The sequence below is a fragment of the Felis catus genome, chromosome B4, assembly GCF_018350175.1.
Source record: "Felis catus isolate Fca126 chromosome B4, F.catus_Fca126_mat1.0, whole genome shotgun sequence".
Lineage (NCBI taxonomy): Eukaryota > Metazoa > Chordata > Mammalia > Carnivora > Felidae > Felis > Felis catus.
Window position 1 is genome coordinate 126,295,001 of NC_058374.1, and position 17,447 is coordinate 126,312,447.

At 42.8% G+C, this 17,447-nt stretch overlaps 1 protein-coding gene across 4 annotated transcripts in view; it reads left to right on the plus strand.

Moving 5' to 3' along the window:
- RFX4 (regulatory factor X4) overlaps positions 1-17,447 on the plus strand; it is a 164,620-nt gene that overhangs the window by 128,618 nt on the left and 18,555 nt on the right. For all 4 annotated transcript variants that reach the window (XM_019835449.3, XM_045062265.1, XM_045062266.1 and 1 more), the window contains 2 exons: positions 10,869-10,988; positions 11,330-11,491. In XM_019835449.3, coding sequence (XP_019691008.1) covers positions 10,869-10,988; positions 11,330-11,491 — 282 coding nt within the window. The remainder of the gene's footprint in view (positions 1-10,868; positions 10,989-11,329; positions 11,492-17,447) is intronic.

The following is a 17,447-nucleotide window of genomic DNA, read 5'->3' on the forward strand; positions in this document are numbered from 1 at the left end:
CGCTTTGTCCCTTATTCTTCAGTTTGCTGGGTCTTAAACTGATTATGTATATTACTGAGTACCCTTCATTCAACAGGGAAAGTAATTCACTTGGCAGTATTCTTTGAAATTCATTGGTTCATATTAAGTTAATGTGACAAAGGAAGTTGGGGCAGTAGAACAGTTAGGGTTCTACGAAAGGGTTGCATTTATCACTAAGAAAAACTTGAAGTGTGTTTATTTCTCTTTGCACCACGCGCTATTTGGGGACACACCGGAAACTCAGACAAATGGCAGAAATGGTGACAAATCTCTTAGGAAAGAAAAGACGGAGATAGTAACCCAATTTCACTTTTACAGTATTTTCCAAGCCTAAGTGGGTTGAAATAATACCTGTTTCCAAGTCCATTTAGCAAACTGTCTGCAACGGTCCTGCTCATCCGACTCATTGTTGGGTTTTGCAGCTTGGGTGACGGACAAGTTGAAAGAATTTGCGGCAGACAAAAGCCCAGCTCCCCCTTTCTGCCTGTATATGTCAAAGACACAGTTGGTGGTTGTGTTTGGGTCATGTGTTCCCTGTATAAAAACAGCTAATTAGGAAAAAGAGCCTTCTGTTCACGGGCCCCCTCCCCCAACCACAGGGGCCAGCTCCATCTATCTTATAACTCCCACACGATCCTTGCCGCCGTGAATGGCGCGGGCTGACCACTACGTGACGGTGGGGATTGTCACCATGACCCCGGCGGGTCTCTACCACCTCTTCCCAGAACGGCCTCTTTCAAAGGTAGTTGACTCCTTTCTTCTCCTTAATTCCTTTTCACTCTTTTCTTCCTAATTCCTTCTCGCTGAAAGAGCCTATGCTGTGAACCAAAGTAGCCAGACGTTCTTTCTTTGCTGTAAGCAGCAGTTTCTAGCAAAATTAGACCGCAAAGGTAGACCGGCAGGCAATGAACTTTGAATCCTAATGGAGCTGAGGAAAATAGGGTTTCTACTTTTAAAACACACACATGCCCCGTGTTTTCCATTTGCTGCTGTGATTTCAGTTCATAGGACACCTGGACCCCAAGCCAGTGCAGGTGCCTTTACCGTCTCGCTCTGGGTTTTCACCAAATGCCTCTGATTTCACTGTTAGGAACATCTGGAAGAACAGTAGTTCCTGGAAGGACTGGGGCATCAAACGGTTTGATGCCAAGGGGGCAGGACTGCAGACTGCCCAAGTGTTCGTTCACCTGCTTGTGCACTTGTCTGCTGGCTTAGCGTCACAGCTCACCCGCTTGGGGAGGTCATACAGGAGCAGCCCTGTCAGAGATTGGCTCTCACGCCAGGTGGCCACGACCGAGCCTTCCAGGCTGCTTCTCCAGGCTTAGAGGGCCGGGCCCGGCTTTCTTACCCAGAACCTGCCAAATGTTGCACATGTCAGCCAGGCCCCCACCAAGCACTAGGAGGCAGGAATTACTTTTCCTGTATTCGGGGGAAGCAGACCAGAGAGGACACGGGACTTGCCCACGCACGCACCACAGACTCTGCTGGGCACCGCCCCGCCCCGAAGCTTTTCCATGCTAGAGCTCCTGTTCTTTCTGCTAAGCCACCACCTCATCTAACTTTCTTCTGTTGAATAGTACTCATAAAAACAAGGTAACATTTATCGAGGGCCTAGTATGCACCAGACATAATATTGGGCATGTTTTCATTTAATTCTTGCAACAACCTGTGAGGCCTGAGGTAGAGCGTAGAGCAAAGGCAGGATAATGACGCTCGTTGAAACAGACATCTAGGAGGCACATGCCGCTGTTGGCTTCTCCCGTTAACTCTGCAAGACAGATAATAAGAGGTGGAAAGGAAGCTTGGAGAATTTTCTCGCCCGAGATCAGTATGGCAAGGGAGCAAGGGGCCAGAGCTCTGCTTCAAAATCAGATCTGCCTGGCCACAAAACCCACGCTTCTTCAGTTACCACAACTCACACAAACGCCCTGGGCTCAGACGCATTGCACCAGAAGTCTGGACAAATTTGTTTAATCCTCCCTGGTGGACTTTTAAAAATCCATATTGATAAGATTTAAAATATTTTTTGAAGCTATGAGAGAACAATAACTAGTCTATCATGAGTAAGAAGGGACTCCAGAAATAATATCTTTCAACTGTTGAGAATATAGAACTGTCAACCATTATTCAAGAGTGAGGGCAAAGTAAAGACCTAGTCAGTTCTACAAAGACTAAGAAAATCTGGCCCCATAGAACATCACTTTAAAAAGCAGTGAAAGGATGCATTTCAGCAAGAAGAAAAATAAATCCATAGCTAAGGTCTGGGCAACAGAAACAACCATGTTTTAGTTATTGTTGTGTGACAAATTACCCCGAAGCATAGTGGCTTAAAACAGTCCTTTTGTTATGCTTACGGATTCTGGTGGGTCAGGAATTTGGACACAGCACAGCAAGGATGGCTTGTCTCTGCTTTATGACCTCTGACCTCATCTCTACTCTGCACCTCACATGGGAACACTCAAAGACAGTAGGGCATCAACAGCTAGAGGCTAGAATCATCTGGAGGCTTCTTCCCTCACATACATGTCTGTGCTTGGGTTTGGATGACTTCAAGATAGGACTGCGATCAGGATGCCTTTGATGGCCACTTCATGTGGCTCAGTGTCCACACCACATGGTGGCCCCTGAACAGTTAAAACTTCTCACATCGCTGCTCACTGTTCCAGGGGGGAACCACATCGCCTTTTATGACCCAGTCCCCAAAGTTAAAGTGTCCCTTCCCCCCCACACAGTGTTGGTCAAAGGAGTCACAAACCTACCAAGATGGAAGCGGGTCACATAGACACCCCCCCCTTCTCCAGGGAAGGAAGGTCAAACAATTTGGAGGCCTTATTTTAAAATGAGAGAAATTCTTAAATTTGTAAGCACATTTAATTACTGATTATAATTTAAAAAATAATTTTTGTGTGTTTAAAAATTGTCAAAGCAAGTTTTAGGCTACAATGTAACATGAGATGGTGAGAAGAGAATCTCCAAAGACCAGTTAAAGCATAAAGGTTTTTGTCTCGGAATATTAGATAACTTTAGACTTCGCTGAAAAAAAAGTAGTTTGGACTTTAAAAATGTATGGGATATATGTTAATAAATTAAGAATCATCACTAAGTAATTAAAATTTGCCAAGGAAAGTGGAAAATTATGAAAAGAGATGGCAAGATAAAAGAAGCATAGATAAAAGACGGTAAACAAAAACATAAAATTAGATTGCTAGAAATAAGATCAAATAATCATCACAGTAGATGAAAAAGCCTCTTCCTTCAAAAAAACATCTGACGTAAGTATTTTTACAGGCAACTTTTACTAAACTTATAAGAAACATAAAATCCTTAGTTAATGAAAATGATTATGAAAATTGATGTTTCGGGCAATAAAAACAAAAGGAAACCTATACAACTCATGAAGCTAATCTCATCTCAATTATGAAGCTAATACAACCTCAATTTCAAAAGTTTGGAAGAATGGTAGGGGAAAAATAATTCCTACCCAACCACACATAAATATAGATGAAACATTCTAAGTAAAATACTGGCAGATCAAATCCAGCAGCAAACATTTTTAAATCATGATTAATAAGGTTTATGACAAGAACTCAAGTATGATTCAAAGTCAGAAAAGAAACTAACATACAGTATTAACAGATGAAAAGAAAAATCATATGATCTTCTCTATAGATATACAGGGAAAAAAGCATTTGATATAATTCAGTTCCCCAAGTATTATTTAAAAAAAAAAAAAAAACTCTTAGCAAACTGGGAATACAGGGGAATTTTTTTTAAATGTTAAAGGGCAACCAAAAATCTGCAGTGAACATGACACTAACTGGTAAAACTTTAGAAGTTTTCTTTTTTAATGTTTGTTTATTTTTGAGAAGACAGGGAGGGAGAGAGTGGGGGGGGGGGGAGCAAAGCAGGAAGGGGACAGAAGATCCAAAGCAGGCTCCTTGCTGACTGCAGAGAGCCTGACACAGGGCTTTAACTCACAAACCATGAGATCATGACCTGAGCCGAAGTTGGACGCTTAACCAACTGAGCCACCCAAGTGCTCCAACTTTAGAAATTTTCTTACTCAAATCATGAAGACCAGAATGCCTTTAACACTGTTTCTAATAACTATTGACTGGAAGTCCTAGCCAATATAATAACTAAAGGGAATGAAATGTAAGAATTGGAAAAGAAAGCACAAAATTGCCTTTAGTTACAGATGTCATGATGGTTGACAAAAGACAATCTACAAACTGATAGAACAAATGAGAATTCAACTGGATTACTCAATTCAGTTTTTTAAAAATCACTGGCATTCTTAGCACTACCCAGAACCTAATTAGAAAATATAATTGTGTGTGTGTGTATAAAGTATGTGTTAAGTATATACTAATATATATTAAGTATACGCAGGCATATACCATTCAAAATAGCAACAGAAACTAAAGGATACCTATAAAATAATTCTGACAAAAATTGCCTGAAGATCTTCAAGGAGAATTTTTTAAACTATTATTGAAATATACCGTGTTCGTGTTTGCAAAGAGTCAACATCAAGGAGATCTTACTAATTAATACATAAATTCAACAGAATTCCAATCCAGTCCCTTTTTCCCTTTGACAATCTGATGTAAAAATTCAAAAGGCCAAGAGTCGTAAAGACATTTTGAAGGGAAAGAAGAACGAGACATAGGGACTCACTTACCTGATATTCAGGTTTGTTATGGAGTAAGACAGCGTGGGCTTGTAACATAGTTAGACCAGTAGAGCAATGAAACAGAACAGAGGTGCCCAAGACAGATGGACACGAAATTTGCCTTCGCCTCATCAGATGCTTTTCCCCTTGTCTGTTAAACAAGAGGATTGTATATATGACAGAAATGGCATTAAAAGTCAGTGGATTAGGCAAATTTCTTCTGGACAAGCACTTTGGAGTACCTAAATATTAGACCCCTCCTCTACAACATCTGAAAAGAAACATCTAAATGGGGGAGGGGGGAAGACCTTAAACCTTTTAGACGAAAATAAGGAATGATATTTTTATGACCTTGACATAGTAATTTACTTCCTTAAAAAGGTACAAAAAAGGACCAGTCATAAAGAAAAGATTGCAAAAATGAACCACATCTGGATTTCACTTGTGATTAATAAGCACACCATTAACAAAGTTAAAAGGTAAAAGTCACAGAAAAGGAGAACGTATTTTGCAGTGCATATAACAAAGGGTTACTATCCAGAATATATAATAAACCCCTCTAAATAAATTATTTAAATACCCACAAAGAAATTCACATGCCCCAATATTATTCAGATATCCCACTAGAAAAATGAGAATATCAATAGGTAATTCACAGAAGGGGAAATTCAAATGGACGATAATCATATGAAGAGACGTACACCTTTCTAGTAACTAGAGTAATACAAACTATAAACACAATAAGATAACATTTCACACCCTTCAGACTGGCAAATACTATATTTCATATACTACCAGTAGGAATGTAAAAAATTTTGGTGAGCTATCTGACACTGTCTCATAAGAGTGAATATGCAGGCAGCTCTTGGACCCAGCAGACCCAAGAAACAGGTACAGAAAATATTCATTAGGGCCAACAACCAAAATTCCATCAACAGGAGAATGGATGAATAAATTGTGGCATATTCAAACAGTGGCCATCAAATTAGGCTATATGCATCCATGTGGATAGATTGCCCAAAGCAAGTTGTAGAATGCTCTGTAAAGTATGATACCATTTATATCAAGTTTGAAAACAGAAAATAATACCGTATGTTATTTATGGATACATAAATACATGTAGTAAGAGTAGAAAAATGCATGTGAACAAATAAATACCAGATTCAAGTCAGTGATTACCTCAGGGGTTGAACACAAGAAAGCAGAGAAATACAGTTAAGGAAGAGAACACAGAGGCTTCATCTTTATCTTCAATTAAAAAACAAATCTGGGGCATCTGAGTGGCTCTGTCAGTTAAGTATCTGACTCTTGACCTCAGTTCAGATCTTGAGCTCAGGGTCATGAGTTCAAGCCCAGCATTGGGCTCTGCCCTGGGTTTGGAGCCTACTTAAAAAAACAAACAAACATGGGAATCAAAATTGGTGCAGCCGCTCTGGAAAGCAGTGTGGAGGTTCCTCAGAAAATTAAAAATAGACCTACCCTATGACCCAGCAATAGCACTGCTAGGAATTTATCCAAGGGATACAGGAGTACTGATGCATAGGGCCACTTGTACCCCAATGTTCATAGCAGCACTCTCAACAATAGCCAAATTATGGAAAGAGCCTAAATGTCCATCAACTGATGAATGGATAAAGAAATTGTGGTTTATATACACAATGGAATATTACGTGGCAATGAGAAAAAATGAAATACGGCCTTTTGTAGCAACGTGGATGGAACTGGAGAGTGTGATGCTAAGTGAAATAAGCCATACAGAGAAAGACAGATACCATATGGTTTCACTCTTATGTGGATCCTGAGAAACTTAACAGGAACCCATGGGGGAGGGGAAGGAAAAAAAAAAAAAAGAGGTTAGTGTGGGACAGAGCCAAAGCATAAGAGACTGTTAAAAACTGAGAACAAACTGAGGTTGATGGGGGGTGGGAGGGAGGAGAGGGTGGGTGATGGGTATTGAGGAGGGCACCTTTTGGGATGAGCACTGGGTGTTGTATGGAAACCAATTTGTCAATAAATTTCATATATAAAAAAAATAAAAAATAAAAAAATTCAAGATCAAAAACCCCTAAAAAAAAAAAAAACCAACCAAACAAACAAAAACACCCAAATCTGATTCAAATATAGTAAAAATATTAAGATATTGTAAAGCTAGGACTTGAATACACTGATGTTCATTTAAAAATTCTGTGTACTTTTTTTTTTTTAATTTTTTTCAACGTTTATTTATTTTTGAGACAGAGAGAGAGAGACAGAGCATGAACGGGGGAGGGGCAGAGAGAGAGGGAGACACAGAATCGGAAGCAGGCTCCAGGCTCTGAGCCATCAGCCCAGAGCCCGACGCGGGGCTCGAACTCACAGACCGCGAGATCATGACCTGAGCTGAAGTCGGACGCTTAACCGACTGAGCCACCCAGGCGCCCCCTGTGTACTTTTTTGTAGGTTTGAAATTTTTCATAAGAAAAGAGAAATGCTTTGGTTCTATGCAATGTGATCAACTATATTAACCTGTAGCAACAACAACAAAAGTCTCCTTTGTCTGTATCCTAATACCTTTTTCCATGACAGGCTCTGAGGTTAACTCTGTGACTTTAGGCAAGTTGTTCAAACCCTCTGAGCCTTCATTTCCCCATGTATTAGTTGAAAACAATAGTAATACCTCCTCACGGTGTTGGAAAGGGGACTTAGTGCAGTGCATATGGTAAACAGTGCTTGGGCATTTGGTTGATCTAACCGACAGTCACTGAGCCTCTACTCTGTGCCTGGCACTGTTGTAGACACTGGGTATAGGGAACAGTGAAAACACCCAAACATCTGCATTGATGGAGCTTACGGTCTGGTGTAGGGAGGCACATGATAAAGATAAATAGGTTATATAGTATATGTAATGGTGATAAGTGCTAGGGAAAGAAATAAAGCAGGGGATGTTAGCTGCAACTGCCTCTTGCCTGTCTTCGATATTTCTCTCTTTCTCCCCTCTCCCCCCACCCCACCCTCTCTGTGTCTTTCTGTATCCCCTTTTTTACTTTGCCCTCCTCTTCTCCTGGCACTACTCCGGTGGCCATGACACCCCCCACCCTTCCCCCTCCCCCCGCTCCCCCCCCCCCCCCCGCCACCAGTACTGAACTGTTTGTTTCCCAGTTGTCTTAATGATTGACTTCTGCTGCAAAGGACCCTGTAGCTTTTGTGGAGTCAGAAACTGAGCTTCAGGTTTCTTTTGTACTTGGAGCACTTAGCACAGTAGTAGGCACATAGCAGTAGCTCTACAAACTCTGTGTTCAAAAGTGATTGAAAATTATCAGACCAGTTGGGTAACTGATCGGAGCCATTAAGGAAGAGAGCCTGTAGCCTGAACATTACTGGCCTCCAAGCCCCAATCTGGTGTTTCTAACAGTGTGGTTTTAGGCAAATTTCTTCACTGTATCAGATCTTTTGTTTCCTTGTCTATAAAAGAGGAGGGTGTATGGATGATTTCCAAGGTGCTTGCCTGTGATACAACTACTAATGCCATTTTCATTATTTAGGGTTTTCCATTTTAATTCATTGTTTCACAGCATGTTTCTATCTTTCTATCCTTATTGACCTAGAGCAACATTGGAGCAAATATTTCTTCATTTTTGGAGACCCTTTCCTTTGAAGTATTTGATGTTCTCTTCTGAATTCTTTGACTATATGGACAAAGCAATCGTATTATGATATGATATCCTATAAGATCTTAGGACATTAGTAGCAAAAGGGACTTTACAGATAATAATAACAAGCAGTCACCATTCATTAAACATCTAATGTGTCCTTTTCCTCATTATGGTTAGTACTTCTGTAACCAAAACAAGGGGTTTTACTGCCCCCCTTTTAGAGAGCTGTGTTGTACAATGATCAAAGAACTCCAGAATCAGACAGTCTTGGGTTCAAGTCCCAGTTCCTCCAGTTAATAATTATGTGACATTGGACACTTACTTTCCCTTTGTAAGTCTCAATGTTCTCCTTTGCAAAAGGAGAGTATCCCTTATCTCTTACAGTTGTGATGAGGGTTAAGTGTTATAATAAGTCTGCACATTTACACAGATCTACACAGATAATGAATTTGCCACAGAGCAAGGGCTCAAGAAATGGCTGATTTTGTAACATTTACTAAGGGTAACTCATCCAGGGTCTTAGTGATGCAGTGGCAGAGCTGGATCTCAACCTGGGCAGAGTGATCCAGTGCCCACACAGTTGCCCACAGTGCTACCTCCTCAGTGGTTCACAGGACCCATTTGGGGGAAGTGGATGGAAAGTGGTGTGTGTGTGTGTGTGTGTGTGTGTGTGTGTGTGTGTGTGTGTGTGTGTCTAAGTCAGGTACAATTAAAAGGAAAATTGATAAGTTCCACCAAGAAGATAGAATTAAAAAGAAAATTGGTAGTAAATTCCACCAAGAAGGTGCTGTCCCATCACTTCCAGAAGACCCCTATCACCTTATTTCTTACAAGTATTACACACTAACCAGTTGTGCAACTGGAGCTATAGCCCCATCACCTTCTAACTGAGACTTGAAAAGGCATAGCTCCCAACTCAAAGGGCCCTGCTAGGACCAACGCCTTTTTCCCCCATCTGGGCTGTGAGTAGACTGGACTGGATGATCTGTAAGGGAACGGGAACAGATTTTGGAGCCAGATCAAACTGAGGCAAATCCCTACATACTCCTAATGGAGACACTCCTTTCCTGCTCAGTAAGGGAGGACAGTACCACCTACCCCACTGTTTGTAGTAAGGAGGAGACCTGTGTTAATTGCTTAGCAGAGTTTTGGCACACAGTAAGCATTCAGCAGATAATGACGATGATGACGAGGATAATGATAATAGTGGTGGTGGTGATGATGGAGTCACAGTATAAGTAATACCAGAGAGTCTCAGAGGTCCTCTAAAAAAGCAGACTGGAGGGAAATGGGAAGGGGAGGTCAGCTTGTAGGATAGGTGGGTGAGAAGTTTTGGACATTTCATGGGAAGTAGAATATCCACATGGAGATGTTCCCTTGGGAGTTGGAAACGTGAGACCAGAGATGAAGGTTTGGCCCCTCTGACCCTGGCATTCCTGAGGCTTGATTACAGCAGACATTAACTGAGCCCCTTCCATATGTGGATCATTCCACTGTCCATGGTGGCAGCATGACATGCCAGAAAAGATGGTTTTGAAATAATGTATTATAGTAAGAATGAAAGTACCTATCTTACAGGGTGGTAAGAGATTAAGTTAGAGAATATAAGACTTTGAACACAGAGACTGGCACATTGGAAACATGTCTTAAGATGATCACATCCCTTTTTATGAAACAGTCTACTCTAAATTAAGAATGAAGAGTCTTATTTGAGAATACCATATTTCCAATCTAATACCTTTTCTAACATTTATTCATTTTTGAGAGAGAGAGAGACAGGGCGTGAGCAGGGGAGGGGCAGAGAGAGAGGGAGACAGAATCCGAAGCAGGCTCCAGGCTCTGAGCTGTCAGCACAGGGCCTGACGCGGGGCTCGAACTCACGGACCGCGAGATCGTGACCTGAGCCAGAGTCAGACGCTCAACTGACTGAGCCACCCAGGCGCCCCAATCTAATACCTTTTCTGAGAACCGTGTGTTAAACAAAGGTCTCAGAAACATTTAAGGAAATAATTCAGTTGTTACAGGTTTCAATTTTCAGTTCTGCTTCTGGAATCCTGTCAGGTAACATTGATATAGTGAACTAGAAGGCAAAATCTCTGCCATGGACATGCTTAAAGTCCAATCAGGGAAATAGGACATACTTGTAGAAGACATAAAAATGAAAGACACCATGTCAACATACACTGAATACAGTAAGTGGTGCTCAAATGAGGACGAGGCCAGTGGGTATGTGAGGGCTCAGAAACATTTGGACAGATGGCTCAATGGGCACCATTTTTGATGAGCTAGTTTGAGCAAGGAAAAAGACGCACTTGCTACAAAGTGTTAGTGCCATTTACCTTATGTCGAGCACTAGGCTAGGCTGAGGACACAGCAAAGAAGAGCAACTTTTGACCCTGTGGAGATGATAATGGAGTAGGGAGTGAGAGTCTTGAACAGAGCATTAGAGTACAAGCCCAACAACACGGGCTGTTAACCAGGTGGAGGGGCGTACGTGCGCTGCCATGACTTACCTTTCTGTTTGGATCTTCTCCCACCAGGGTCTTTTCACTTAATTCACTTGATGTTTGACGACTACGTGCTCTACCTATTAGAATCCCTGCACTGTCAGGAGCGGGCCAATGAGCTCATGCGAGCCATGAAGGGAGAAGGAAGCACTGGTAAGCCAGCTTTTCACTGGGAATTGCCCTACTTGGCAGTTTGATTTGCATCCTTGCTTCTGTGCTCTGTGTTTCTTTAGCTCTTTATTCCGAAGAATTTAGTTGTAGTGGGCAGGCCAGGTGGTGTGAAAGCAGTGATGTCCTTTTCTTCTTTGGAGTGGGCATGGCTGTGTATGGGAACTGCTGGCATGCCTTGATGGTGATTCGAAACCATCAAAGGGCTTTAAGCAGAGGGGTGACATGACACACAGATCAGAAAGAATATTTCAATTTTTAAAGTCCTTTGAAGACAACTTGCCTTGACCTTTGGCTCTGAGAATCTACCCTTTCTCTACCCATAGCAGAAGTCCGAGAAGAAATTATCTTGACAGAGGCTGCCCCGCCAACCCCTTCACCAGTGCCATCGTTTTCGCCAGCCAAATCCGCCACGTCCGTCGAAGTGCCACCTCCGTCCTCCCCCGTCAGCAATCCATCCCCTGAGTACACTGGCCTCAGCACTACAGGTAATGAAAGGCCCCTAAAGGCTTTGAGTGGGGAGTTGACTTACAGCAAGAGCTTTCTGGAAAAGCATTCTAACCCAATCAATGCCAAGACCGTAGTATTTGCCTGGATTTACAGATGCCTTGCAGTTATTCATTACTCACATGTATATACTCCACATGCTTCTGTTTTCAAGTTGGCCAATTAAGTACATGATAAAATCTCCACCTTCCCCCCAACTAAGACACTGAAATGATTAAACTGATATAAGACATAAATTGATACACAGCCATTCTTTCTTGAAAATGAGAAAAGGAACTCTCTGTGAACCAGAGATTGAGAGGCATCTCTGGAAAGGGGGGCATCTGGGAAGCCATTTGCTAACACATGGCGATCATACCGAGGTGGGGGTGATAAGCAAGGTAAGACTAATGCTGTGGGGTCTCCAAGCAAGGGGAGACTCCCTCTGGTTGGAGGCACCAAGAAGACCTGGCAAAGGAATGGGTCTGAGCTGGAACTTCATTTTAACTGAGGAAGGTGGAGCAGAAGGGACTTCTGGGAAGAGGACAGTATGAACAGATGCATAGGGGTAGGGACATGTGGGGCCTTCTCAGGCCACGTGAAACTTGGGCTAAAATTAAAATGTAGGAGGTCCATGAAGGGTCTTATGAGGCTAGGCACCACAAATTGCAGTCACATCCTGGCGGATCTTGAATGTCAAGATATGGTTTAGAAATGAAAAAGAAGAGGTAATACAAGGATAATAATAGCTAGTTGCCGATGTCCATTATCACTTCACGTAATTATCTCACAATAACGCCTCAAGGTTGTGAAGGAAAAGTAAAGGGTGAGAAAGCATCAATTCCTTGTTCTGGGCACCACAGTCACTCAGCCATTCAACAAATGTCCTTACTCATAAGACTTGTGAAAATGGTGAAGTGTATACAGAATATTCAGTAAGCGTTAGCTAATCTGTGATGACAGTGTGTGTGTATGTGTGTGCGCGCACACCTCTAGAGCAACTCACATGGTTGCTGTGGGCATGAGATGACGTAAGAAAGGCCAAGTGCTTGGCTCATAGTGAGGTGCTATCAGATAGAAGGGGTCCCATTGATTAAGACGAGGGCTACCGCTGAATGCTATAGGGGATCAGAGGGAGAAGCAATCTCCTTCCTTCCCACCTGAACTCTGGCAGGCAGGAGAGAAGCCTGCAGGAGAGAGGGGAGACTCAAAGGCAGCCATAAAAGATGAGGAAGAATGCATAGGAGAGGAACCAAAGGCAGAAACAACCTTTTCCTATATGGGCCTTGGTGGGGTTGGGCCAGCTGAACAGACGGGTGTTTGTGGAGCAGAGGGCTCATGAGACAATGATCATGAATTCATTACCTTTTTTCCAAACCTGCTTAAACTATTCTCCCAATTACCCAACTCCAAATGTGGGAGTCGACTTCATCTTTCCTCTCCCTTGGCTCCTGTATTAGTTAGAATAGGCTAAGCTACTGTTAACAATAGATCCAAAATGTATGGAGTTGACACAAGAGAAATCTATTCTGTGCTCGCAGACAGTCCTGGCAGGGTGCTTAGGCCTGAGAGGAGGCTCTCTTCAATGCAACCATTTGGAAACACTTGCTCTTTCCATATTAGGTTGCACCATACTCCAGGGCAGTGGTTCTCAAAGTGTGGTCCATGGACCAGTGGTATCAGCACCCCCTGGGAACCTGTTAGGAATGCTCATCATCAGGTCCCATCACAGACCTACTGAATCAGAAACTCTAGCCGCAAGGCCCAGAGATTTGCTCAACAAGCCTCCCATTGATTCTGATGCACACTAGCTTCAGGCCCACTGCCCTGGGCTTTGCCAAGTCTGCAACCAGCTGACAGAAGTAGAAGGTGGGTATAGAGAGGAAAGCCCAGTCCCTCAAAGGCCCTGGCCTGAAGTAGCACATGTCACTTCCAGTTCCATTTCACCAGTGAGGGCTTAGTCCATGGCCTCATGTAACTAACTGCACAGAGTGGCTGGGAGATGTAGGGTAGCACGTCCCCAGATAGGGAAGGGGGTGAATAGATTTGGGGAGACAGCGTTCTCTACCATGCCTCCCAAGCCAGTCGTTCTAATCCAAATCTTGATGGGCCCATTCCTTCCCCTGGCACCACTGCTATCTGTTCAGGCCTTCCCCACGTCTCGGACATCCAGCGACTCTCAAACTGGTTACCCACCTCCAATCTGGTCTGTCCACTTTCTTGCTGCCCACTAGGCTTATTTCCCAAGACCGAGGGCACTCTCATTCTCCAGATCGTATCTCACACTGCTCCACCTCTGGGGTCTCCTCCTTCCACCTCCACCTGATGAAATCCTACTCATCTTCATTGCCCTCACCCTCTAGGTTAGAATCTTCCTCCAGGGGCGCCTGGGTGGGTGGCTCGGGCAGTTGAGCACCTGACTCTTGATTTTAGCTCAGGTCATGATCCCAGGGTTGTGGGATCAAGCCCTGTGTCCAGCTCCACAGTGAGCGTGTGGAGCCTGCTTCAGATTCTCTCTCCCTCTGCCCCTCTCCCGCGTGCGCTCTCTTTTTCAAAAAAAAAAAAAAAAAAAAAAAAGTCTTCCTCCAGACGCTCACAGCATGGTCCTACTTATATCCTAGTTCTGCTTAGAATAATTTTCAGAATAGACTGGGGACTGAAATTGGATATTTTTGAAGACCAAATAAACAGGGTGAGATTACCCTGTTTAGGATGTTGTCTTTTATCCATTCATTCACTCACATGTCCATCCATTTATCTATCCATTTATCCAATAAATATTTCTCGAGTGACTTCTGTGTGCCAAACACTTCAGGTTCCCATCCCCTGGCAGTTTATGATTTAGAGGTTAGGGTTCTGATGGGCAAGCTGGCAGTCACAAACAATGTGATGAGTGCAAAGTTGGGCTGAGTTGGGAGAAGAGGGTAGAGGAGCACAAAAGGAGGTCATGGTTGGTGTCTGCAGGGTCTGGGAAGGCTGAATAATGCGAGAGAAGGTAGTCTGGCAGAGGAAGTAAGCGGTACAAAGGCCTGGAGGCAGGAGACAGCATGTCATTTTCAGAGAACATAAAGTACGTATGCTAAGAATCTTTGGTTAATTCCTTCCCTCAAGTTTCCTTTCTCTCCAGAACTAGCACTACTCAGAGAGGAAATGAGCAGGTACTTAAGAGCCTATAAGGCCTTTCCTCTTCTGTACTTTGCCAGGGGCAGAAACTTACCGGCAGATGCAGTGCAGTGGTCCTTTGTCAGGGACTGTTAAGGAGACTGGATTCTTCAGAGTATTTAAAAGTAGGGTTGTCAGTAACTGGCCCTAGACGGAGCTTTGATTTCACTTTGGGTACGCAGCTGGAAAAAGGCCTCCTCTTTTGTGGAAATTTAGATTTTGGCATCACATTTGTTTACATGGATGCACCTGAATCATGTTTTGTGTCCACTTTGAGGGGGAAGAACACGCCCCCCTCCCTCGTCCCTCCCCTTTTCTCTCTCTCCTGGGTCGTTGTAGTTCCTGCTTAGGAGGCTTGAGAAGAAGAGCCACAGAGAAAAGAACAGCCTTAGTCCCTGAAAATGAAAAGGGAAGAGAACTTGAGCACTGTCCACAGCTCTCCAGCTGCTCAGCTGCTCAGGGGTCCATCCAAGGCCGCAATATGGGGCAGCGACCCCCAGTCTCCTGCCTCAGGAAGAAACCAGGGCAGTAAGAACAGGCCAGTAAGAACAGCCGGTCATCTGAACAATCCTGCCCGCCCTCACCCCCCACCCCTTACCCTTCTGGGAAGCACCCACGTGAGCCAGTTAGTGATAACATCCCTAAAATAAACAGGGAAATTATGCAAATGAAGCAGTTCTGCATTGTGAAGCAGAAAGGGTTCAAGGGGGAGCTTTCCTGCAGTGCAGCAGCATATCCAGCGAGGAGACTCTAAGGGAATAAGGGGATAGGGAAGGTGTGAAGGCAAGATTTCTAGGATCTCTTCATAATTCTCATCCAGCTAGTGAGTCTGCCTGGCTTTTTTCACAGCACTTTGGAGGCCCCAAGGTGTGGCAGGTGTGATAGTCAAAGCCACAGGAATACCATAAATGTGTTCAGAGATTTCTGCACAATGTGTTCACGAGTCATAAAAGTAGCTTCTTAGAAATACAAATGTAAAACAGGTTCTTTTCAGATGATCGTAACCTTTGAAGATTTTGGCACATTCCTGCTTTGTTCTCAGATATCTCCAGGGGGCATTAAAAATGTCATCCTAGATAAAACTATGTGTAATATTTTTCTCAAGTACCACTTTTGAAATACTCCCTTGTGAAATTAGACTGGATCTTGGCATGCATGTGGGTCATAGTCTTGAAGGAGACATAAACATAATTTCCTAACAACATGTATGGTTTTATAGACATTGCATTATAAAGCACATTTAGGCATGATATACATCTAGGTATTAAGAAATATAGGAGGTTTCTTAAATTTGAGGATTTGTGCAAATATTTCATTGACCAATACTGTAAATTCGAAAACAATTATTGTGTATCTTATAAAATGCATTTGTCCTGTTTCTTTTTTTTTAAGTTAACATATGGTCTTTATGCCCAGTTAATTTTTATTTTCATTTTTATTTATTTACTTATTTTTAACATTTATTCATTTTTGAGAGACAGAGATAGAGCGCAAATGGGGGTGGGGCAGAAAGAGAGGGAGACACAGAATCTGAAGCCGGCTCCGGGCTCCGAACTGTCAGCACAGAGTCCCCTATGTGGGGCTCGAACTCAGGGAACTGTGAGATCGTGACCTGAGCCAAAGTTGGAAGCTTAACTGACTGAGCCACCCAGGTGTCCCATTTTATTTCCATCTTTAAATTACTGGTTGATTTATATACCATTACTTTCCAAAAAGTATCTGAAGTGGTTAACAATTTTTTTTTAAAAAAGCAATTTTTAAAAAGGAAATCAGGAAGCAAGAAATAAAGAAGAAGTGGGGAATATTAAACAAAACAAAACAACTCCTGGCTAAAACAGTTCATTAACACGTTAAATGAAATTTTATGTGACTTGGTTAATTTTGTTGGGTCTCTAGCATACTCTGAATATCATTGCTCAGATGATGTACATATCATCAAGTTTGATTTAGAGTCAAGGCCAATCAGGTGTCTGCGGCCCTTCCACATTATCAGTGTCTCACTTTTGATGGACACTTCCCCATTTTTCAGCTATGAAAAAGAGAACAGTATTATGTCTGCTTGGTGAGCACAAAGAGAAAATTAATTCATTGCACATAATCTTTTGGCATCCTTTGGTACAAGGACTAGTGGATACAAAGTGGTATGTTATAGATAGTGAGTTATGACTCACTAGGGAAACAGCCACTCTGCTCATCTATCTTGTTCTGTGTCCATACTTACATGTGTTTCTAAGTATGTTTTCTTAGGACTGTTTTCATTAATTGTTTTTAAAAGCCGGGGTGGGGCGGGGGGAGTGGAAGAAAGCGAAAGGAAAGGAATATCAGGCACCTAACACTGTGATACGTGGCTGATTTTGACTGGGCATGTTCAAGTCTACGGCAAGGCCATGAAACGAGACTAGCAAAGGATTCCATTTCAACAGATTTCCCCAAGGTAAAATCTAGCCCATTTATCCATTTTCTTCCCTAACTTTGTGAGCTTGCCCCCTCACTCCTGGCCCAGCAAAGTTCAGAAACTTTAATTTCCATTAAGGTAAAGTGCCTCTTTTCCTCTTTAGGAGCGTGGCAGGTGGTGCCAAACTGACGGGCCCACTTACCATGACATTGGGCTGCAATGCTTTACTGTCATTTAATGCAAACTGTAAAGCTCGCGCTCTGTCCTGGTGAGGCCTCGGAAGGGCTCTAAGACCTGGTTTATGATGTCATTTGAAGTATTCCCTCCTTTAGCAATGACAATAAAAGTTAACTATTAAACTCATGTTTTCACCTTCCCACCATGGGTTCCCTGCAACACAA